The 21731-nt window shown below is 42.3% G+C and overlaps 2 protein-coding genes across 2 annotated transcripts in view; one reads left to right on the top strand and one right to left on the bottom strand.

The window, feature by feature from the left end:
• The window catches only part of RSPH14 (radial spoke head 14 homolog), a 190270-nt gene extending 170016 nt beyond the window's left edge, over positions 1-20254 (bottom strand). Inside the window, exons 1-3 of the mRNA XM_030218008.1 lie at positions 19817-20254; positions 19221-19323; positions 18399-18517 (exon numbers count right to left, since the gene is read on the bottom strand). Coding sequence (XP_030073868.1) covers positions 18399-18517; positions 19221-19323; positions 19817-20015 — 421 coding nt within the window. The 5' untranslated portion in view covers positions 20016-20254. The remainder of the gene's footprint in view (positions 1-18398; positions 18518-19220; positions 19324-19816) is intronic.
• Positions 20255-20370: 116 nt separating this feature from the next.
• Positions 20371-21731, top strand: part of RAB36 (RAB36, member RAS oncogene family) — a 117796-nt gene continuing 116435 nt past the window's right edge. The window contains exon 1 of the mRNA XM_030218009.1: positions 20371-20493. The gene's annotated coding sequence lies outside the window, so the exon portion shown is untranslated. The remainder of the gene's footprint in view (positions 20494-21731) is intronic.

Raw genomic sequence — 21731 nt, 5'->3', positions numbered from 1 at the left:
CACAAAGGAAGCTCAGGTAAATGGCCATGCAGAAAGGTTGTGAAAAACAAAATAATAAAGTACTGGACTAGAGGCTATGCAGGAGATTAAGTACAGAGAAAATGGGTATAAAATGAAGCACTTCAGGCCTGCTCTACTCCGAGCAGTGGAATGTATTAGTAGCCTCAGTTTCCTATGGGCAAGTCTCATTAATCCTCATCGAACATATGAATTTGCTCTGGTGACACTGGTTGCCTTTAGAAAAAAGAAGGAAATCACAATGAGTATATATAAGCTCACAATGTGATCTAAGGGCAAGATCAAAAACACTTGCCCATACTTACAGCTCCACACCACTCCACCTGCATTCTCCCTAAAACACTTATTCCTCCTGATGCCATAAGATTCAATATAACAAACCCTGGCATGCACATATATATATATTTTAAACTTATTACAGGACAAACAATACCATCAGCGGCTTTACCAATACATGGGTAGCCTGACAGCTCAGATACATTTAAAATGGGTAAAGTGGTATCAGAAAAATCAGAGGAGGGTGAAAATGTGTCCTGTCTGCTTCTATTTGGCATACCATGGGGCCTCTTCAACAGAGAAACTCCTGAAAGAGAGGAGAACAAAGCAATGTCACAGCAGGCTAACCACACAAATGCTCTCAACATCTGAAAGTCTCATCAGCAATGTTGTAACACTCACACATACATGCCTTCCAAAAACCTCTTAACCGAAGTTCTGGAATACTTTGAGAGCTTTCTAGGATGTCGAACTTGCATCTGCCCATTCTCCATCCTCAGCCCTTGCTCCAGCTAAGTAAGGCGCTAGCGGACAGAAACGCAGCATCACATGCATCATATAATGATCATCTTGCTGATTTACACCAACACAAGTGTTTGGAGACCTTTAGTATGGCGTACAAATAGCTTTTTAGCAGTCAAAAAGAAAGGCTTAATCAGGAACTTGGTGGAGCAATAGGCTACTGTACTGCTCTTCAGGAGTGAAGGAAGAATGTTAGCACTCTGGCCAACATGGAGCAACCATTATCCAAGCACAGACTGAAATGCTAGAACCAGCTATGAAGATATCACTAGCACCAGCTAAGGTTCCAACACTTACCCAGTACAACTGTGGCTCCTCTTCCCAAGCATATATGTAGTCAGAGAGGGCTCTGCCTTAATAACTGGGTATTGCAGCAGAAATCAGGACATTTGGCCATCATATCCATCACCAATTCACAATGGTCAGATTAGACCTGGATGTAAAGACTATGGTACTAATTATGTACCATTCTAGTAGATTGCTTCTTGGCTCCTTGGAGGAATTAAACTTTTGAGAGCTGCTGATGGCCCCAATGACATTAAGAGAGTGAGCTGTGTCACCAAAGCCCCTTTGTAGGCAAACCTGGTATCCAGAAGAGGTGACATATCTGGAGAGAGAGGACTGACTGATGCCAGTCATATCTCCTGCTACCTCTGGAGAGAGCCAATAGCCAAATACCACTTTCACCTCAACAAAAGTTAAGAAATGAGAGTTTAGGTCAAATTGAATCTACCCAAGAACTCTCTGAATGTGCTCTGGGACAAAGCATTCTGCAGTGGAGAGCTTAGCATTTCAAACAATGTGCATAAAAAATAGGGGCTGGATTTACTAACTGCATAATGCATTAACATGTATAAATTGGCAAACAATGCACTTTATCATGATTAGTACAAGTTATTAGTAAACAGAGCCCACCGACAACAATGAGGCCTGTGTTAATAATGCACATTAAATAGTATTAAAGTGTGTTAATGTGCAATAATGGACATTAGTGCATTAACCCATGTTAGTAAATTTCGCCCTAGATGCACTTTTAGAGCTGAAAAGATATACCTCAAATGCAGAGTCATCTTATACCAAAATGGAAATGAAAGAAACCCTTGTATATACCCTGTTTATCCAGGCTGCTGGTAACTGTGACATGAGCACAGGATGTCTTTCAACTCCCTTCCTCCAGCTGCTCCTCTCAGACCAATACTGGCATGAATGTGGCCATCAGGACTAAGTGAGAAGAAACTATTTCAAATTTGCAACTTTTTCCTGTAACATTACTCAGATTCTATTCCAGTGGAATCAGAAAAAGTAAAAGGAAATAGTGCAGCTGTGGCATGGTCCAGCTCCCATGATTTCCATGGGAGGAAAAGAAACTAATACGAGTTATGTGAGAAAGGTGAGGCTGGCTGGTTTTACTCCCGCTCTGAAGAGAGTTAGAAGGTGACTGAACGTCACATTTCTAGATAGGTGAATAATGCTTTGGACAAGAGAGAGGAAGGAATAAACAGGCTCTGTAGCCTGCTTGTTCTTAATATCTTTACTGTAGCCTCTGTGTGTAACTCTTTGAGAGTCTGAAAACATACAGAAGAGCAACAGTAGATATTTGGGAAAAGCCAGTATTAGGCTATTACTCGGGAGTGAATTAACCCCAATATTATTTGCACATCTCTGAGCTGCACTTCTTTGGACAAATCCTTTCTTGGATTGTGCAGTGTTCTGAGAAGAACACTATGAATTTAGATCACGAAGGAGATCATATAGGTATTCTTTTCTTATGTTGTCCTTATCACGTGAAAGGTGTTGTGCGGATGTTAGTGGGAATCAGTATGTAAATATGCGCCAGTCAAATCATGTCAAGCACATGCCTACTCCTAGAAATTCATATTCTGCCTCTCTCTATGTGCCCCACCCACCAGTTTCAATACTAGTCAGAGAATCCTTTGCTAAGGGCTTTATGAAACTACAAACAAAATGAGGGCATCACAGTGATTGAAAAGACTGTCCAGCTTAAGACAATAAAGATTCAAAATGATACAGAACTTGGTGTTTTGTGAGTCACTGGTTTTCTTACTAGAGTTGAGGGCGGTATGTTCATAAGTACTCCAACAGAAACTGAGAACAAGGAACGGTTCAATAGAACAGTGACCGTGTGTGACTTTGGAACAATGACCTTTAGACTCCCAGAACACAAGATAAAGCTAAACATGCAGAGTTTCTAGTACTCTCCAGAATTAAAAAAAGAAGACCCAGCTCCCAAATGCAAAGCGCAAGGCATAGACACACACTGGTATGTACAAAGGTATAAGAGGAAAATGTTCAGACATCCCAGTTCATACATTAGACGGGCAGCCTTAAAGAACAGACAGGCAAGTTCACAGAGATTCCAGAGATAGACACACGCAACGACACTGCATGCCTGTACATAAAGGCATACAAATGAAGTTGATATTTTATAGTGCCAATAAATACACGCTGAAATACACATAAAAAAAATCACACATATGCAGAGATGCAAACATATAAATTCAAAGTTCTTAGGTTGGGAAGATTAGATGCTCATCTCAAAACACTGAGAAAATCAGTAACAAAATTAGCTTGAGCTATCCATGCAAGTGCAGATCAATGCGCGACATATCTGGGACTCCTGCTCTTTCTGCTTCTGGCTTAGATCCAAGTGCCTGCTCAGAGCACTGAGCTGTACATGGTCCCTCTTTGGCCTTGGGATGGAGATTCAGAACCTGTACAATGGTGGGGGGAGGGGGAGGGGGAGGAAGAGGGAAGATTATCACACTGAAGACTGGAAATCATTTGGCCTGACAGGCTGGTATTAGATATGCTAGGGCCAAGGGAAGAACTGGGAAGGGGGCCACAAAGCCCACCTGCAGGCTATGTCTCCTTCAGCTTGATGTAGGCTTGGGGCTCCCTGTGGCATAGGGAGCCAGTGCAATTGCCCTGTTGGTCACCCCTTAACACTGGCCCTGGCCCCTGGTTGAAACAAGAAGGAAGAAAATGGATTTTGGATTTTAGCTCAGGCCTTTTTTAGATGTAGCTCGAGATGAGTTACATTCAGGTACAGTAGATATCTTCCTGTTCTCAGGGGACTTACTATCTAAGGGGCCAATGTGGAGAGCCACTCGATAGAAATGTGTGCCAATGGCTAAGCACATGATTTCTAACATGAACCTACCACAAAGGTTTTGCTCTCTGATGCAGTAAACAAATGGCATGCAAATTATCACTGTATTAAAAGTGTGCACTGTCAGAAAAAAAAAACAGCACACACACCATTTGCTGCCAAAGAGCAAACAAATGTCTCTTCCCATTGTGCGTGAGTGGTAACTGGCTCACACACCGACAGGAAGGGATACATAATAAAAACCAAAAGCCTGCTGCTGCACAGGGGGTTATCCTCCCCCCAAAAAATACCCTTATCCTTACTCTCCGAGTTAACCCCCAATACCCCCACCTCCCCAAAATAACCCCTGATCCATCAAAACCCTGATCCTCAAAAGCAAATAGTCCTAGTGTCTAGAAAATCCTCCCAATCTCTAATGAAAGCTCTTACCCCCGCCACCTCTCCTGTGCCCCATCCTTCCTGATGTACCTTAAAGAAAAGGCAGGAATGCCATCTTTGAAAATGGAAGCACCCAGACTACCAAATGAGGGGAAAATTCCCTTATTTGGCCAACTAACCCTATGTGGTGTGTCCCAGGATTCAATGCACAGGGTCAGGTGTCACCATTTTGGAAGAGAGCACAAAGGCAGGAGCAATGCCCACTTCTTCAATGTACACCGGGGGGGGGGGGGGGTATCAAAATCAGTTGGGGGTGCCACTGGACACCAGAGCTATTACTTCTATTTGTTTGGGGGGATGGGGGTCATCAAGGGTCTAAAGAGTCTGGAGTGGGAAAGCTATTAGTTTTTCTGCGCTGATGCAACTATTGCAAAAGGGTGAGCTAACCCTTTCTATGCTTCATCAGACCTGGCATTCATGTTCTCATGTTATGCTCACCTTAAAGTCTCCTGCAACAGTTCTCTACATGGGGGGGGGGGGGGGGGGGGTGGAATAGCTAATCGCCTCATCAGCATCTATTTTCATTTGATGCACACTGACTGGTGCCTAACACAAGGTTTTGTTTCAGCACTGAAACAAAAAAAAAAACCTTTTTTTCTGATTGGGCACCCAGAAACTTGCACGTAGACCTCTCTCTAGCTGCACACTTTCATGCCCTAAATTTGTACCTAAAGCAATGGAGGGTGAAGTGATTTGCCCAGGATCACAAGAAGTGACAGTGGGATCTTAATCTGGCTTCCCTGCGCCCCAGCCCACTACTCTAATCACTAGGCAGATTAAACTCATAGTACTCTGAACAATAAGCAAGGATAAAGAAAATGAAAGATGGAAAGAAAGGAAAAAAGAAAGAGCAAGAGATGACTACAGAGAAAAAGAAAAATTTGGAAACAGAAAGTGGATTGACTCAGTAATGATTTTAGAAATATTGTTTTGGGGGAAGAAATTGGAATATTAGGATAAGCATTAAAGTAACTACTTGTAGAAGTACTTAAAAATGGTATTATGAAACTACTAAGCTGCTGTTAAAAATATTAAATAAAAACTGCATCTTCTTAGAATGAATTCAGCACTGGCTGGACTATATTTCCAGGCCCTCATGAAACAGTTTTAGATCTGTCTGGTGGCTTACAGGAAGAGCTACTAAAATGTGCTACCATGGTGGGTAACACTGCCACTGATAACATGCATTATTTTACCACTGGTCCCATTTTATGCAATGGCATCTAGTTATTAGTAATATACATTAATGGAATTGGCATGTAGGTAACTCTATTTATTGAAAGATCTGTTTACTATCATGTGGAGGAAGCAACATCACATAGCTGTAATGTTTAGTGGAGGAGTAGCCTAGTGGTTAGAGCACCAGTCTTAACATCCAGAAGTGCCCAGTTCAAATCTTGCTGCTGCTCCTTGTGATCTCGGGCAAATCACTTAACCATCCATTCCTTCAGCTACAAAATTAGATTGTGAGCCCTCCAGGGACAGGGAAATACCCAGTGTACCTGAATGTAACTCACCTTGAGCTACTACTGAAAAAGGTATGAGCAAAATCCAAATACATTTAGGATTTATGCTTGCAGGGATCCTCAACCCAAGTCTGTTGCTGCCGTAACTGGATATAAGTAAATTAGAAGGGAATAGAATACAGAGAATTTAAGGCTCATGGAACCAAATGCTAGCCCTGGCTCCAATGAGCTGAAAGCCCAAGGAAACAGAAAGAACATAATAATGGGCAGACTGATGGTCCATCTAGCCTAGTATTCAACTCCCATCTGTGGCCAATTCAGGTCACAAGTACCTGGTAGAAATCCATATAATAGCAACATGCTACAAATCTCAGGGACAGCAGTGGCTTTCCCCATTTCTATCTCAATAGCAGACTATGGACTTTTCCTCCAGGAACTTGTCCAAACTTCCTTTGTTTAAACCCAGATATGCTACCTGCTGTTACTACATCTTCTGGTAATGAGTTCCAAAGCTTAATTATTTGTTGAGTAAAAAAATATTTCCTCCTTTTTATTTAAAAAGTATTACCATGTAACTTCATTGAGTGTCCGCTAGACTTAGTACTTTTTGAAAGCATAAACAATCGATTCACGTTTACCCGTTCTACACCATTCAGGATTTTGTAGACCTCCATCATATCTCCCCTCAGCCTTCTCTTTTCCAAGCTGAAGAGCCCCAACCTCTTAAGCCTTTCCTCATATGAGAGGAGTTCCATCCCCTTAATCATTTTGGTTGCCCTTTTTTAAACCTTTTCTAATTCTGCTATATCTTTTTTGAGATATGGCGACCAGAACTGCAGTGCAGTGCTGTTGCTGTAAACAAGAGATTTGAAAACTGAAGGAAGAGTCTTGGAGCACTAGTAATTTTCTTAAGAATCAGTACCAGTGGCAGCCTCCACCTCGATCTCTAAAAGGTTCCAGCCATCCTGAAAGCCGTTGACATAGAAGTTGTTGGGACCTCAAGCCTTCCCTTGAAGCAGCATAATGGACTGCAAAACATGGAACCCCTGTCGGGAGTGTGGCACCTTCAAGCACACAGCTTTTGGAGAAGAGATAATTGACTGTTAGATTTGTTTCAAAAGTGGCTGTTTTGTTGGTGTTTTTCTGTGCGATAAAGTTTTGTGATATGACTGGACATGCTCAGTAACCTTTTTGATTTATTAATGCAATGTTTAGAGATACACACATAGAGTAATTTAATTATTTTTGCCATGTGGAGTTTTTTGTTTTTGTTTTACCTATGATTAATGTGAGCTTGCTTCTGAGTCAGCTGTTGCTGTGTATGCAATGCTCCTTTTGAACTGAAGTCTTTTTTTTCTCCATAACTTTTGTTGCTTTAAAACTTTGGGGCCGATAACCAAAGTGATTGAAGCGGGCAGGAGCCTCTCCTGCCAGCTTAAATCACTTCCTGCCGCCTAAATGGGCATATTCAGCGGCACTTAACCACAGAGTGCCACTGAATAACCCCCACAGACCACCCAACAAAAAAGTGGGCAGGTCAGGGGCATCGCTGGGGGCAGCACTGATGAGAAGCCTGAAGTTATGCAGGTGTTGGCAATATCCAGTGCGGCATTGCTAAGCAGCCTAATTTAGGCCAGTTCAAAAGCTGTCCTAAATTTGCATAACTTAAAAAAGCCCTCTCCTGACAGTGCCCCCTCTTTCCCTTTCCACTCCCCGATCCCCCAGCCATCCAGGTAGACCCTCCCCTCCGAGCCTATCTGTAACCATGGTGGTCCAGCAGGGTCATTGGGGGCAGGAGCGAGTGCAGGCTCCTCACTCCTGCCACTTGCAGCACCTGTCCAAAATGGCTGCTGCGACCACAGGGTGGGGGTGGGGGACTCTTTAAATTAAAAAACAAAAAAACAAAGTTATATGGGCCCCGGCCCAATATTCAACTGGGGCTGCATAACTCTTATGCAAACCCCAGCTGAATATCGGCCAGGCCCACATAAGCTCTGGCACCCAGCCCACCTGAAATTAGCCCCCAATATTCAGTGCTGGTGCCCGGATATGGTCCAGCAGTGGTATCAGGGGATAATCTAGCCAGTGACGATCAGCATTTTAAAAAACGCTGTCTGCCGCTGGCTGAATATAAGGAGGGGTTGTGTCCTCCATCATTGCAGATCTTCTGTACTGACACCCATCTTTCTCCTTGTTTTGAATTGGTAATTGAAATCACCCATTATTATACTGTTGCCAAATTTGCTAGCTTTCCTAACTTCTGTTAACATTTCTTCATCAGTCTGTTTGTTCTGGCCTGGTGGACGGTAGTATAGCTCTACCAGAAATCCCACAACTCCCATACACAAAAAATGTTATAGCTGTAATCATTTTTATACTAAACAATTCTTTATGCCAGGCTCTAATGCAGCCATTCCTAATCCAGGGCATACTTAGTCCCATCAGGTTTTCAGGTTGCCCATAATGAATGCTATGAGTTAGATCTGCATGCAAATCTATCTCATGCATATTCATGTGGATATCCTGAAAACCAGATGGGACTAGGTGTGCCCTGAGGACTGGGTTGGGAATGGCTGCTCTAATGTTTACCTTATATCCTTTGACTTTATGAGACAAACTATCCTTCAGTTCACTGCAGGATGTTACCTTGTAACGGAGCATTTACATTAGGGCCAAGTCCTCACATAGATTTCTAAGTTTAGCTGGATTTTACTTAGATGTATTTTCAAGAAGTATTTGGTTATCTTTATTGTATCCTGTATATTCACATCTCAAGGGCAAGATAGCCAAAGCTCTTACCCTGTTTCTTTTTAACACAGAACCTCCATTCTTGTGAAGGCCAGCCCAACTATTAGGCAAGAGTAGGTAGCTGCCTAGGGTGGCAGCTTCTTGGAGACAGCAAAGGGCAGCTGCATTCAAAGCAAAACATAGATCCTGACAGTCACACAAACGCAAAGAACCGTCAGCACATACTTTAATCTACACTTTTTGTAGGATTTTTGTGTGTTTACCTTGATTGTTAAGTTTAACTATCAAAATCTAGAAGGAAGGAGGGCTGCAGATTTATCATGCCACCTACTATCCTTACATTGGCTTTGTTTTCATGTAGGGAAAGGGCAGGAAAAAGATATATTCAGCTGGAGATTTTTTAAGCAACATAAATCTCAAATCCTAACAGTAGAACAAGAAGGTTCAGATCCTTAAAAATAGGGAGGAGATGAGAAGTTATTATAAGATAGTGATCAGTACTTAGATGAATGACGAATTCTGAGTACATACACCTTTTCCCCCCAGCCAAAAATACACTTAAGAAGTGATCCTACAGTAACCATGTTACTCATGTGAAAAAAATGGAGTATTATAAATCATAAGACTGAAAAACAGTAAATTCTCCATGCACACTGATTCCAACAGAAGAAATGGCAGATGCTAGTTACATAGTGCCATCCGCTGGTACCAAAGTACAACAGTCTTCCGCCCAAGAGCTCTAGAGCCAGGCAGTGATATATTCTCCTCACCACAGCTTCACAAGATACACAGCTCATTTTGCATCTGTGCATTTCAATTCAGATTAGCAGATCATCCAATTCTGGCCCAGATGCACTAAACCTAATGAGCCAGCAACGTGGTTTTTAAACTAGTTCTAACTGGTTTAGTGAGCAAGTAGTAAAACGAGACATACACAAAGGGGTTCTCCGAGCCATTTTCCTGTCACAGTAGCAGATAACGAAAATGGAATGCAAAGCTATTATAATGAGCTAATTACTATTATCATGTGCATGCAAGGCAATGCACAGCCGTTTTCCGACCCCATGCACAAAAGCAGACCCTACCTTTACTGTGGGAAATCTAATGGGAGGTCTGCAACTCTCTTTAATCCCTGGCTGGGCTGCTGGGGCAAGGAAGCTGATCTTCAGGAGCTACTCGGTGCCCACTGGAAATCTCCCTTGTGCCCTCATCTGGTGCTGGCATTGTAGGGCAGGCAGTTATCTCTTCCAGAAGCACTTGAAAAGGAGGGGATAGGGGAAAATACAAGCCCGTCTCTTCAAGAAAGTGATTTCTCTTTTTTTTTTAAAGGTCCAGTTTGAAATAGAATTGAACTCCGACGGAAAACATTTTTTTTCATTTCCTGACCCATTTACACAGTCTGGTCTCTCTCAACAATCACAGCGCATTTAGCTGACACCAGTGTCAGCTAAACGTGCTGTGATTGGTGGGCAGTCAGGCACTTCAAGGCAGGCAGGCAAGTGCTGTAGATGGCTATTATACACGCACCTTGTCTGCGTGTATGAAGCCGTCTGTGACATGCGCAGAGCAGCCACACTTAACGCTTGGCTGCTTTGCGCATGCTCAGCTGACCAACTGGCTGGAAGGAGATCGCATGGAAATGTGCTAACAGAGAGCAGCTCATTTGCATGCAATTTCCTTCATGCATGCCCATTGTTTACAAAATCAGTAAGCAGCAACCAGGGATCGGTAAGGGAAGGGATTTTAGCGTGGACTTAGTGCATCTGGGCCAAAATCTCTTACAAATAGGCCTTATAAATGCAAATAGTTTTCATTATTGTTGGGCTGCAATCAGGGCTTTTTTGGAGGGGGTACTTGGGGGTACTGAGTACAGGCACCTATTCCATTGTCTGCTAAAATTGACCCATGGTCCCCAAGTTTTAATGAAAGAGCTCAGGCTCTACACCCCAGTTCTGCCTTGTCATAGATTCTGTGACTGGTTGCAGGGGGCCTGGCTATTGTGGGGTGGGTCCCTCAGTGATCACCCCACCCCTGAAGGGTAACCTGGCATTTGAGTACCGGCACCTTTTTTGCTAGAAAAAACACACTGGCTGCTGCCAACTTCCAGTTTATGTAATAAATATGTTTTGTAAGTCCCATCACTTAATGGCAGAAAACATCTACCCACTCAGGTCCACTGCTCCTTTTGGTTGGCAGGACCTATTCTCTTCATTGGCCATGCTGGGCTCACCAACAGCCATGCTACTCACCATTAAGCTGGCACAAAACACACAGCACCCATGCTTGAAGGCAAATCACTACTAAAACATCTGCCCTTTATAAACAAAAAGATTAGATGTTAAAAGACCAAAGCTAGCTAATGTGCTACAGAAGGATGTAACTGGAAAGCAAAAAAAGTGAAGTTACTTATCTGTAACAGGAGTTCTCCACAAATAGCAATATAAATCAGACATCATGTGACATCATCTTATGGCACAAACATATTTTAAAAGAAAAATTTAAGTGGTTTTCTTGAACGTATATGAGAATTCCTGTGCAATTGCTATCTCACAAGTACTCTTATTCTAATAAAGAGCTTAGGGGTTAACTTCCCAGGAAGGTGGGTACAGTAAGTATATATGTCTCTTTTATCTTGCTGGAGAACCTCTGTTCATATAAGACTATGCCCTGTGAGGTGTTGAGCTTCATTCCTAAGTATTCTACGGACTTCCTCGGGAGAAATGGCTCTTGCCAAAGTTAACTAGCTAGCCCAGGGCAGTTGTACTACTCTGGCAGTCATATGGACAGGCTCTTGAAGGGACTTGGCTTGAATTAACCAGTTGTCTAATTAGGGATGAATGCCAATTCCGTCTTGATGTAGAAATGCTGCTATTACCACCATGACCTCAGGAAAGGTCCTGTGAGCAGTGGCTAGACCAAAATGCATTGCTTGGCATTACTAGTAGCAGGTGAGAAGAGCAAACTTGAGAAAGTGCCGATGAGGAGGCTAAACTGGAATGCAATTATATGCCTCTGAGATCCGAGGAAGTGAAAAATTCCCATTTCCAGACTACTGTGATAACCAAATGTAATGTTTCCATCCTGAAGTTAAGAACTCTTAGGGCCTTGTTGACTTCCTTGATATCTAGAATAGGCCAGAAGGCTCCCTCTTTTTGGGGTACTACAAAGTAAATGGAATACTACCTTAGTCCCATTCCTTTTTGGGAACAGGTACCACAGCCCCTACGTCCACCATGCTTTGCAGTACAGAACACAACATTTTTGTTATAGCACAACGAGGCATGACAATAGAAGAATCTGCAAAGGGGCAGGAAAATTCCAGCTTGTACCCTTGGGTTATAACATCCAACACCACTGGAGAGAAGTAATTTGGACTCATTCCTCCTGAAACTTGGACAGTCAAATATCTGAAAAATGGAGCCCTTACTGCCACCCACCCACTGAGGTGGCAATAAGGGCTTCTACGCCAACCTGGCCAACCTGGTGGTAACCGGGCAGCATGCGGAGATGCCCAATTACCGCCAGGTTATTGCCGTGCAAGCCATTCCTTGTTCCCCCCCTAGAAATGGCACGAGCTCAGGGCAGAACTACCGCTGGCAGCCACGTTGGGCCGCCGGTAGTCCCAGAAGAGCAAACAGTAAGCCCGCGTTGGGCTTACCACCGCTCTGTAAAACGGCCCCTAAATCTGAATCTGGATTAAAATGGATGCAAAGAAGACAACTTAAGCTTATCCTCAGACACCCTCCTCAATCCTTTTCCAACTTCTCCAAAAAGCAACTTCTCTCAAAAAAACGCCTGCTAAGACTTGTTTTAGAGATGGAGTCAGCCGACCTATTTCTTAACCAAAGAAGACAACTGGCAGAAACAGACACTGCCATAGATCTTGCAGTCATTCTAATTAGAACATACAAGGTATCTTAAACATAAGCAATGCCTGCCTCCAGTTTCAACTAAGTCCAATGAAGCTTTGGGCTTATCCCACACTGTAGAGTAACCCTGATGAATCCAACAGAGAAGTTCTTGAAACATATGCTGCTATAAATTGCCACCTGAAGACCCAGAGAGGATACATCAAAGCAGGTGTGTAGCCAGGCCTTAGATTGGGAAGGTCACAAAATTTTGCCCCACCTTCACCGCTCTCTGCCCCCGTGACCCCACATAACTGAGTTGTCAAGGGTTTCCAAGCCCCTCCCCCCAGTGGAAGCTCCCCTCCACTCGAAGCCTGGCAGTTGGTGGTGCTTTTCCTGGGCTGATGAAATGGCCAACCCCTCCCCCAAACATGCTTGGGTTTTGCGAAACTGAGCATGCAAGAGGGAGGTCCGCCCCCTGCACATGCTCAGTTTTCATGCATGTGCAGGGAGGCAGAAGGCTTCCCTCATGCATGCTCAGTTTTACAAAAGCCAAGCGTATGAAGGGGGGCAGGGTGGAAGTGGCCCAGGAAATGTTCTGCCAATTTTAAGGCTTTGGGGGTAAGGGGGACCCCCACCAGCCAAAGTGGCAGACAGTGTCAATTTTGAGGGTCCTGAATCCAAATTGTGGAGGCCCAGGTCTCCAAGCCCCCCCCCCCCCCCCCCCCCCCCCATGGCTATGCCACTGCATCAAACGCTTGCTTTATCAAGATTTCCAGTTTATGGTGCTGAAGATCCTAAAGCGCCTTCCTTCTTTCCACTAGAATAGTAGCTTTTTGGCCACAGAAGTTCCAAAGCATCCACTTTAGGAACTTTTAAAAAGTGTCCTTCTCTTGGAGAGGAAATGATGTCGTCACCTGCTGTGGACACTTAATGGGATACCTCCTCTCACCTCCAGACTTTAACTGCTAACCCTCCCTCCATCAGGCTTCATCGATTTTTTCTCCCTCTTACTTGCTGTTGACCTGTGCTTCTAGTGGGGTTCCCAGTGTAGCCAAGAAAAACACTGTGAAGTCGGAAGCATGATAATCTAGTAAAGCTGCAGTTGGATCGCATGCAGGCCTCTGAGTTCAACTCCTCTTGCCACTGCAGTGGAAGTGTCCCATGGCCTAAATCAAGAGCTTTAAAAGTGCTTCAAGTAACTTTGTGTTGAGATTCAAGAAATGTGATTTGTTATTGTTACAAAGATCCACACAATTAATTGCAACATTACAGACTTGGGATTATGTGTTGAGGAACTGAAGACAAGAGTGGTTTAGGCCTTATAGAAATAGGTTACATATATGGACCCATCATCATAGGCCTTTAAGAATGCGTAACAGCATTAATAGAAACAGATCCAAATTCTCAAAAGTAAATAGCCAGAGTCAGTTTCTACCCTAAAACTTGGATAAACAAAAGAAATGACAGTCCACTAGCACATAGGAGGGATAAAGCAAAAGAACTTGCAACAAAAGAGAAAAAATCAGAGATGGAAATTTGTAGAACAGGATAGAGGTCTCCAGGCAAAATGGTTCATAGCCAGTAAAAAAAAAAGGCAAATGTAGATTTTGTAGCATTGAACTAGAAAAAGTCACACATCTCATTGCTGGTAATGAGGTACTGAAGTCAAAATGCTTGAATACAGAAAAGCACAATAAAGCAGCACATCTCATCCACTGAAAACTATGTAAACCTAATAACATTGTTGTGCCAGAAAAACACAGGAATCATAACCTTGACAGAACTGTGAAGAAGGAAGAAGTTGTGTTCAATGAAACAGTCTTATTTCCATGATAAAAAGCTTGATGCAAGAAAATGGACATTATGGTAAAGAATAAAAACACAAGACCAGCATTATTACAAGTATCAGTGCCCACTGATTATGTTGCACTAAGTGTGGAGAAAGAAAAGATCTTCAAGTACCAAATGCAGTCACAGAACAAGAAAATAATGGTGGAAAGATACAAATTTTATTGAGCACCACTGACTTAACTAAAAAATAAATTACAAGCTTATCTTGATATGTTGCCTGAATATATTACACCTTATGAAATCCAGAATGAAAGTGCAATCCAAATGTTAATACAAGCACTAGCAGTGAATCTAAGAGACTGAAATAATCTCCAACATACCCTGGCACTGGAGTGGGTTTATTCCTATCATGGAATGCGCAAAATTAACCCATTTGGAGACATTATCTTAAGTGAAACAATCATTTTAAATAGAAAACCGCTATTTTAAGGACTGTTGTCTTGCATTGATTTGGGACTTTCTACCTCCAGATAAACAGCAAAAGAAGAGAGTGGTACAGCATAGGAAGTCAAGTTTTTCTGTGCATAATACAAAAGCAATTGTATGTGATGATTTTATGATAACCAGATAGGTAGAAAAAGTGAAGGCAAAAGCCAGAAGGATGCTTAGGTGCACAGGGAGAGGAACAGTGTTAATACCTCTGGTGAGATCTCTCTTGTATTAATGTGTACAATCCTGGAGACCACACCTTAAAATGGGTATAAACTGAATAGAATCTGTCCAAAGGGCAGCTATTAAAATATTCAATGGTTTTCATCATAAAGCATATGAGGACAGACTTCTAAAGATCTAAACATGTATACCCAGGAGAAAAGATGGAGTGGGGGAGATATAGATATATTTAAATATCTCCAAGATATAATTGCACAGGAGGATAGTTTTTTTTTCAATAGAAAGGAGCCTCTGGAATCAGGGGGCATTGAATGAGTGTGAAAGGGAGCAGATGAGGAGGAATCTGAAGAAATATTTCTTTATGGAAAGGGTGGTGGATGCTTGGAACAGCCTCCCAGCAGAAACTGTGGAGACAAGACTGCATCTGTACAAAGGAACTCTCAAGGAGCAGGGGGGGATTATGGGGCTTAGTAGTTGGTGAGGATGGACAGACAGGATAGACCATATGGTCTTTTATCTGCCATCATTTTTTGTTTATGTAAGGCTCATGGCACCATAGAAGCCAGTTTTAAATGAACTGGAAGACTAAAGGAGTTTGAAATATACTACCAGGACAATAATTAAAAAATATATAAAAATAAGGTGTGGGTGTCATAGAAATACTGAAAGAAATATAAAATTGTAGCAAAATGAGAACATATCATGAAGTGAGAACAGAATGGTTTCCTTTTATTCACTGCTGTATAATATATAAGACACAAAAAAAGGAAAACAAGACTTCCATAAGAAAAATAATCAAACAAGAAGTGGAATACACCATAAACAAATACCAGGATGGCCAATGGCTCAATTTAAAAATAAACGTCAGCAGTTAATTCTCCGGTAACAATGTACAGAATGCACTGACAAATGAGACCCAACTCTTCATATGCCTGTCTAAGCAAGTAAGTTTTTTTTTTAATCCTATATCTTATGAATCTCTCTTGATTCTGATAGTAACTTGTTCCAGAGTTGTGGCCCCGCAATATAAAAGAAAGACTTTCAAAACTCCTCCAGTTTAACAATTTGATATGTTGGTATTTCCAGTAAAATTTTATCCAAAGATTGTAATGATCTTCTTGGTTGATAACACGCAGTTTAGTAGCTAACATGGCTGATGTTTGATTAGTTAATATCTTAAAAATCAGATACAAGATTTTAAATCTTATTCTATAATCAATTGGCAGCCAGTGCAGTTCCCTTAGCACAAGTTTAATATGCTCATATCGACTGTAACTGCCTAAATCTCTTGCTACTGAGCTTTGAGTTACTTGTAATGCGCTGAGTTGGTTTCTTCTAATTCCTAATAATACACCTACAGTAAACAAAGCAAGGCGAAATCACACTCTGAACTATCAAACGAAAATTCTCCTGGTTCAATAGTCCTTTCAAGTGTCTCACAATTTTTAATTTAAAGGAGACATCTCTAACATTTTTTTTGTACATGAAATTTCATTGATAGTGTAGTATCCATTATTACCTCTAAGTTATGCATTTTAGTAACTATAGGGATCAGGTCTCTCTCAAATTCAAATGTCTTAGGTACATCCTCACTAGGATAGCCTGCTAAGATCAGAATCTGTGTTTTGGTGACATGCAATTTCAGATGATTTACTATCATTCATCTCAGAATCATTTGTAAGTACATTTTCAATTTCTCAAAGACTTTCTCAATCATATCATCAATTAGAACTATAAACTGAATGTCATCTGCATAGATTCTGAACTGTAACCTCAAATCAACTCATTAATTTACATAATGGTAATAAAAAAATATTAAACAATACGGCCGACAGACATGATCCTTGTGGCACTCCTGTTGAAGTATTAATGAACTCTGATCTACCTGATTTTTGTATTACACAAAATTACCTCTGAATCAAAATTTTGTCCAGAACAGACACACCACTGTTGCATTGTTACTTTTTCTGCTGACGCTGTTTTACTCCCCAGTCTCAAGGTTTTTCACATCAACTGTGGTGTCGACAGGACCTCTGAGGAAGGTCTGTGCAGCAAAACACGGCCTGTGTTGGGTCTCACTTGTCAACGCATCCTGTCCATTGTTACTTGACAATAACTGCCGACTTAATTGGAGGAATAAATTGAGATATTGGCCATCCTGGTATTTAATTGTGCCTTCCACTTCTTGTTTGATACTATACAATACAGCACAAACTATTACATTTTCTCCATACTGTTCTCTACTTTGCTTGGTTAGTTTACTGTACTAATAAAATCTCAGGAGTGTCTGGTGTACAGCGCTGCGTATGCCTTGTAGCGCTATAGAAATGATAAATAGTAGTAGTAGTAGTAAGTGTGACCTGCACAGTTTTCAGAGAACCTCCACAAACACCATATTTCAAGAAAGCACATGCAATAGCAATCTTTCATTTTAGGTACTAGATTTTGTTTCTCTTTCATGATGTTTGAAATCAGGCGAAAAATAAAAAAGGTGGGAATACAAGCCAGGCTATCCAAAGATTGGAACCAAACCATAGTTAAAATAATCAGTGTTTAATAAATTCCAAACAAATGATAATAAAATAAATCACACATTAAAAGTGACTCAACACAACGTTGTGTTTCGGCCGGATAGGCCTACATCAGGAGTCTTGTCAACAGTGAATTAAGACCGTCAACTGATGTAATGAGGAAATCTTGAGTCATAAATGAAAAATTCCAAAGGTAAAAGGTCTGCAGACAGGACCTTAAAAATGGCCTTGAAAAAGACCGTTGTGCAAATAACCTGTCTGTCGCAGCAATCTCCGCAGTAACGATAAAAGTGTACACTTTTATCGTTACTGCGGAGATTTCTGCTGGGCAGACTTATACGGTCTGTGCCAGAGCCAGTGGTTGGGAGGCGGGGCTGGTGGTTGGGAGGTGGAGATAGTGCTGGGCAGACTTATACGGGTGCCCTGAAGAGCACAGGTACAAATCAAAGTAAGGGTATACACAAAAAGTAGCACATATGAGTTATCTTGTTGGGCAGACTGGATGGACCGTGCAGGTCTTTTTCTGCCATCATCTACTATGTTACTATGAAGGTCTTAATTCACTGTTGACAAGACTCCTGATGTAGGCCTATCCGGTCGAAACACAACATTGTGTCGAGTCACTTTTAATGTGTGATTTATTTTATTATCATTTGTTTGGAATTTATTAAACACTGATTATTTTAACTACGGTTTGGTTCCAATCTTTGGATAGCCTGGCTTGTATTCCCACCTTTTTTATTTTTCACTTCATGCCCTGTGGGATCTATTGAGTTCTCCACTTCTGTAGATTCTCTCTAGTTTGAAGACAGGCAACAGGCTCATTCTACTCTGATGCATCCTCACAGAAGGAAGGAATGGAAAAATGTACAGTATGCACAGTCAGCCATACTAGCCATGACAGTGAAAGATAACAGCAAAACAAATGTGCTGATATTAAAAATTGCATGTTTACCATCTGGGAGCTCAGACAGCAACTCAAATGCCTTGTGTACATTCCTTCGGCAGACATCAACAGGATCATCCAGCAGCTTGGAGAGAGGAACAATAACGTCACTGTGCAAAAAACCATTCCTGAAATCAGATACAATCATAAGAAAGAGTATTTAAATCCCAGCACTGTAGTCACCTCCTGAAACTAGTATACATTTCACTGCATAGGGGGAAAGGGAATGGGACTTAATATACTGCCTTTCTGTGGTTTTTGCAACTACATTCAAAGCGGTTTACATATTATATACAGGTACTTATTTGTACCTGGGGCAATGGAGGGTTAAGTGACTTGCCCAGAGTCACAAGGAGCTGCAGTAGGAACTGAACCCAGTTCCCCAGGATCAAAGTCCACCACACTAACCACTAGGCTACTCCTCCACTCACTTTCCGTTTGCTCCCTATATTCAGTTATTTATTTATTTGAATGTTGCTCACACCATTTTCAGTAGTAGCTCAAGATGAGGTACATTAGAGTACACTGGTTATTTCTCTGACTCTGGAGGGCTTACAATTTAATTTAGTACCTGAGGCAATGGAGGGTTAGGTGACTTGCTCAAGACCACAAGGAACAGCAGTAAGATTTTAATCGGGCACCCCTGGATGTCAAGCCTGGTGCTCTAACCACTAGGCTACTATTATAAATTGGAAAAATAATATTGGATAGCATTTGTTTATAACCTCTTATCAATGGTATGTACATGCCTAGTATATAAAACTTTGAAAAGTTATTTTCTCTGGCAACCTACCACATTTCCACACAGTACAAATTCAATCTGCCACTCACCTTCCCACATTATGGGTAGCCAGTATAGAAAACACTTCGGTTGTACATTGTCGAACCGTATCGTCTTCATCCAAAAGCAAAAGTTTTAGGCTATCCAAGAAACCTGCAGTTAGAATTAATACACCACTAACTTCTTTGCACTTTATTTTTTAAACAAAACTCAAACCCCCAACCAAACTTCCTCCCGCACTGTTGACAAACCTTTACCGTCCCAAAGGATTAAATCTGTCAGCACTTGCAAATTTCTAAAATCTACTGACATCTGATCATAGAAGCCAACTTTTCAAAATGATTGGGGGTACTAAACCCAATGGAATTATCCCTTTCTGGCCACAATCAAGGTGTTTACTCCATACTGGGGACGCTCAAGCATCCAACAAAGCTGGCTCCTACGTATCTGGTTGTTCCTGTGAACCCTTCATATTGCTGAAGCAGGTTCGCGATCTACCATCCCGCTCCAAATGTTGTGCCTCTGACGGTGCAAGTCAGAGGGATCTTCAGTCAGAACTGATCTGTTCCCGCATATGATCAGCGAGTTTCAAACTCTCGTAAAATCTTTATGTCAACAAATTGGGAAAATGCTTGTCAAGACTCACCGATACTAATGGCCTGGTAGGCAAACTCCGGGTCATGGACCAGGTCGGTCAGGGCCCTGAGGGCCCTCTGCCGGGTCAGCAGCTCGGGACTGTGCAGCTCCTCTTTTAGCTTTGGCAGGGCGCGCTCTCCGAAGGCTATGGGAGCTTTGGTTGGGTCTATGTTAGGAGGCCAGTAGGGCGAGATGCGTGTATGAGCCATGTCACGGCTCTGCTCAGACCTCAGACGGCTACACAGCGCCTGTAAGGCTTCTTCTCACAGCCTCCGGCTTGCTGTAGTTTCCAGGCAACAAGGAACATTGCGTACGACGGAGCGGACGGTAGGAAAGGAGATTGGATGAAAACTCCTTTGTCCCACTTGGTCTGCGTAAGCCGCGTTAGAAAGGGGCAGAGTCCAGGGCCTGCACGCAACCAAGGAGACTGGATTAAGAAAAAAAAAACATTCCACCCTTCCAGAGTCTGTGTACTAGGCTGACCCCGCCCCTAGTTCTTTGGTTCTGCCCTCTGGACGCTCCTCCAGACGCCAGAGTAGTAGGTTGCCATGGGAACGTAGCAGGTCGCGGTAAATCCCAGGCCTTGAGTGAGCTGCGGTGTCGGATCCCATGGGAACACAGTGGGTCGCAGGAAGTCGTAGGCTCTGGTGTCGGCACCCGGTTGCCATGGGATTGTAACAGTTTGCGGTAAGTCCCGGACACAGTGAGTTGCGGTACCCGGTTGCCATGGGAACGCAGTGGGTTGCGGTAAGTCCCGGGCCGGTTCTGGTCTGTTAGCTGGACCGTCGCAGCTGTCGGTCTGTATCTTTTTTTTCTCTGGTTAGTTTTGCGCGCGCACTCTAGTGGGAATTAATGAAGCAGACTTGTGTGATGTGATCTCAGGTTCTGGGACTTACGTTAATGCTTCTCTTCAGTCTTGTATGTGCTTTCAGCCAGCTGCTGACAGCACCCCTAAACCAGAAATACACCAGCAAAACCGCCGCCTACCTCTCCTACATCCACTGCTACGGAGCTGCCAAGTTACCCAGCTCCAGGAGGGAGAGTTTTTGACTAAACCTGGTTTTGAATTTACCTTCCAAAACAGTGAAATATTTGTAGTTCATGATTTTACCCATTAAAATCCCAGTTGTAGGTCCCATACTCAGAGCGGCCAACATAGGTGGTCGGTGGCCGGTGGCCCAACTGTTTGGGGAGGCTAAAGGGGGCGGGGTTATGGGTGGGGCCAGGGGTGGAGCTTACATCCATAATTGACAACACAGAAAAAAATTAAAAATAAAATAGTCACAATTAATACTACTACTACTACTTATCACTTCTATAGCGCTACAGGGCACACGCAGTGCTGTAATTAATACCTTTTATTAAATTTAGATATTAGCTATGTATCATATGTCAAAGAATAAAGTGGTTGCTCAAAGCATATACTAACCACAATCGCTCAACTGCAAAACACTATGCACAAATTTGTGCAAAAACACACTCAGAACCATACTGTACCATAAATATTACACTGGGCAGACCCTAATACACCAACTTGATATTATGATCACAAAGATTTAAATATTACAAAAAATCATCCAAGCAGGACCTGTTCTCTGACCATACCAGAAAAATTTCATCTACGGTACTGTGTAAGCCACATTGAGCCTGCAAATAGGTGGGAAAATGTGGGGTACAAATGCAACAAATAAAATAAATAAATATACCACCCATACGGAAAATGCAGACCATCAACAATATGAAACAAGGGATCATAATATCACAATTCTCATGTAGAGCCACAAAACACCCTTTTAGGGTGGATTGTGTTCACAATGAGTTCCTTTTATTAACGACCATATGTAGATCCTTCAAGAGGTAGTGTGTCATGATTTAGGCTCTACACCCTTTCTGATGTTTTGGTGCCACCTCAGTATGGCCAACAC

This window comes from Microcaecilia unicolor, chromosome 11, assembly GCF_901765095.1.
Source record: "Microcaecilia unicolor chromosome 11, aMicUni1.1, whole genome shotgun sequence".
Taxonomy (NCBI): Eukaryota; Metazoa; Chordata; class Amphibia; order Gymnophiona; family Siphonopidae; genus Microcaecilia; species Microcaecilia unicolor.
Note: the sequence above shows the minus strand (reverse complement) of the source record. Positions and strands in the feature narration are given on the sequence as shown.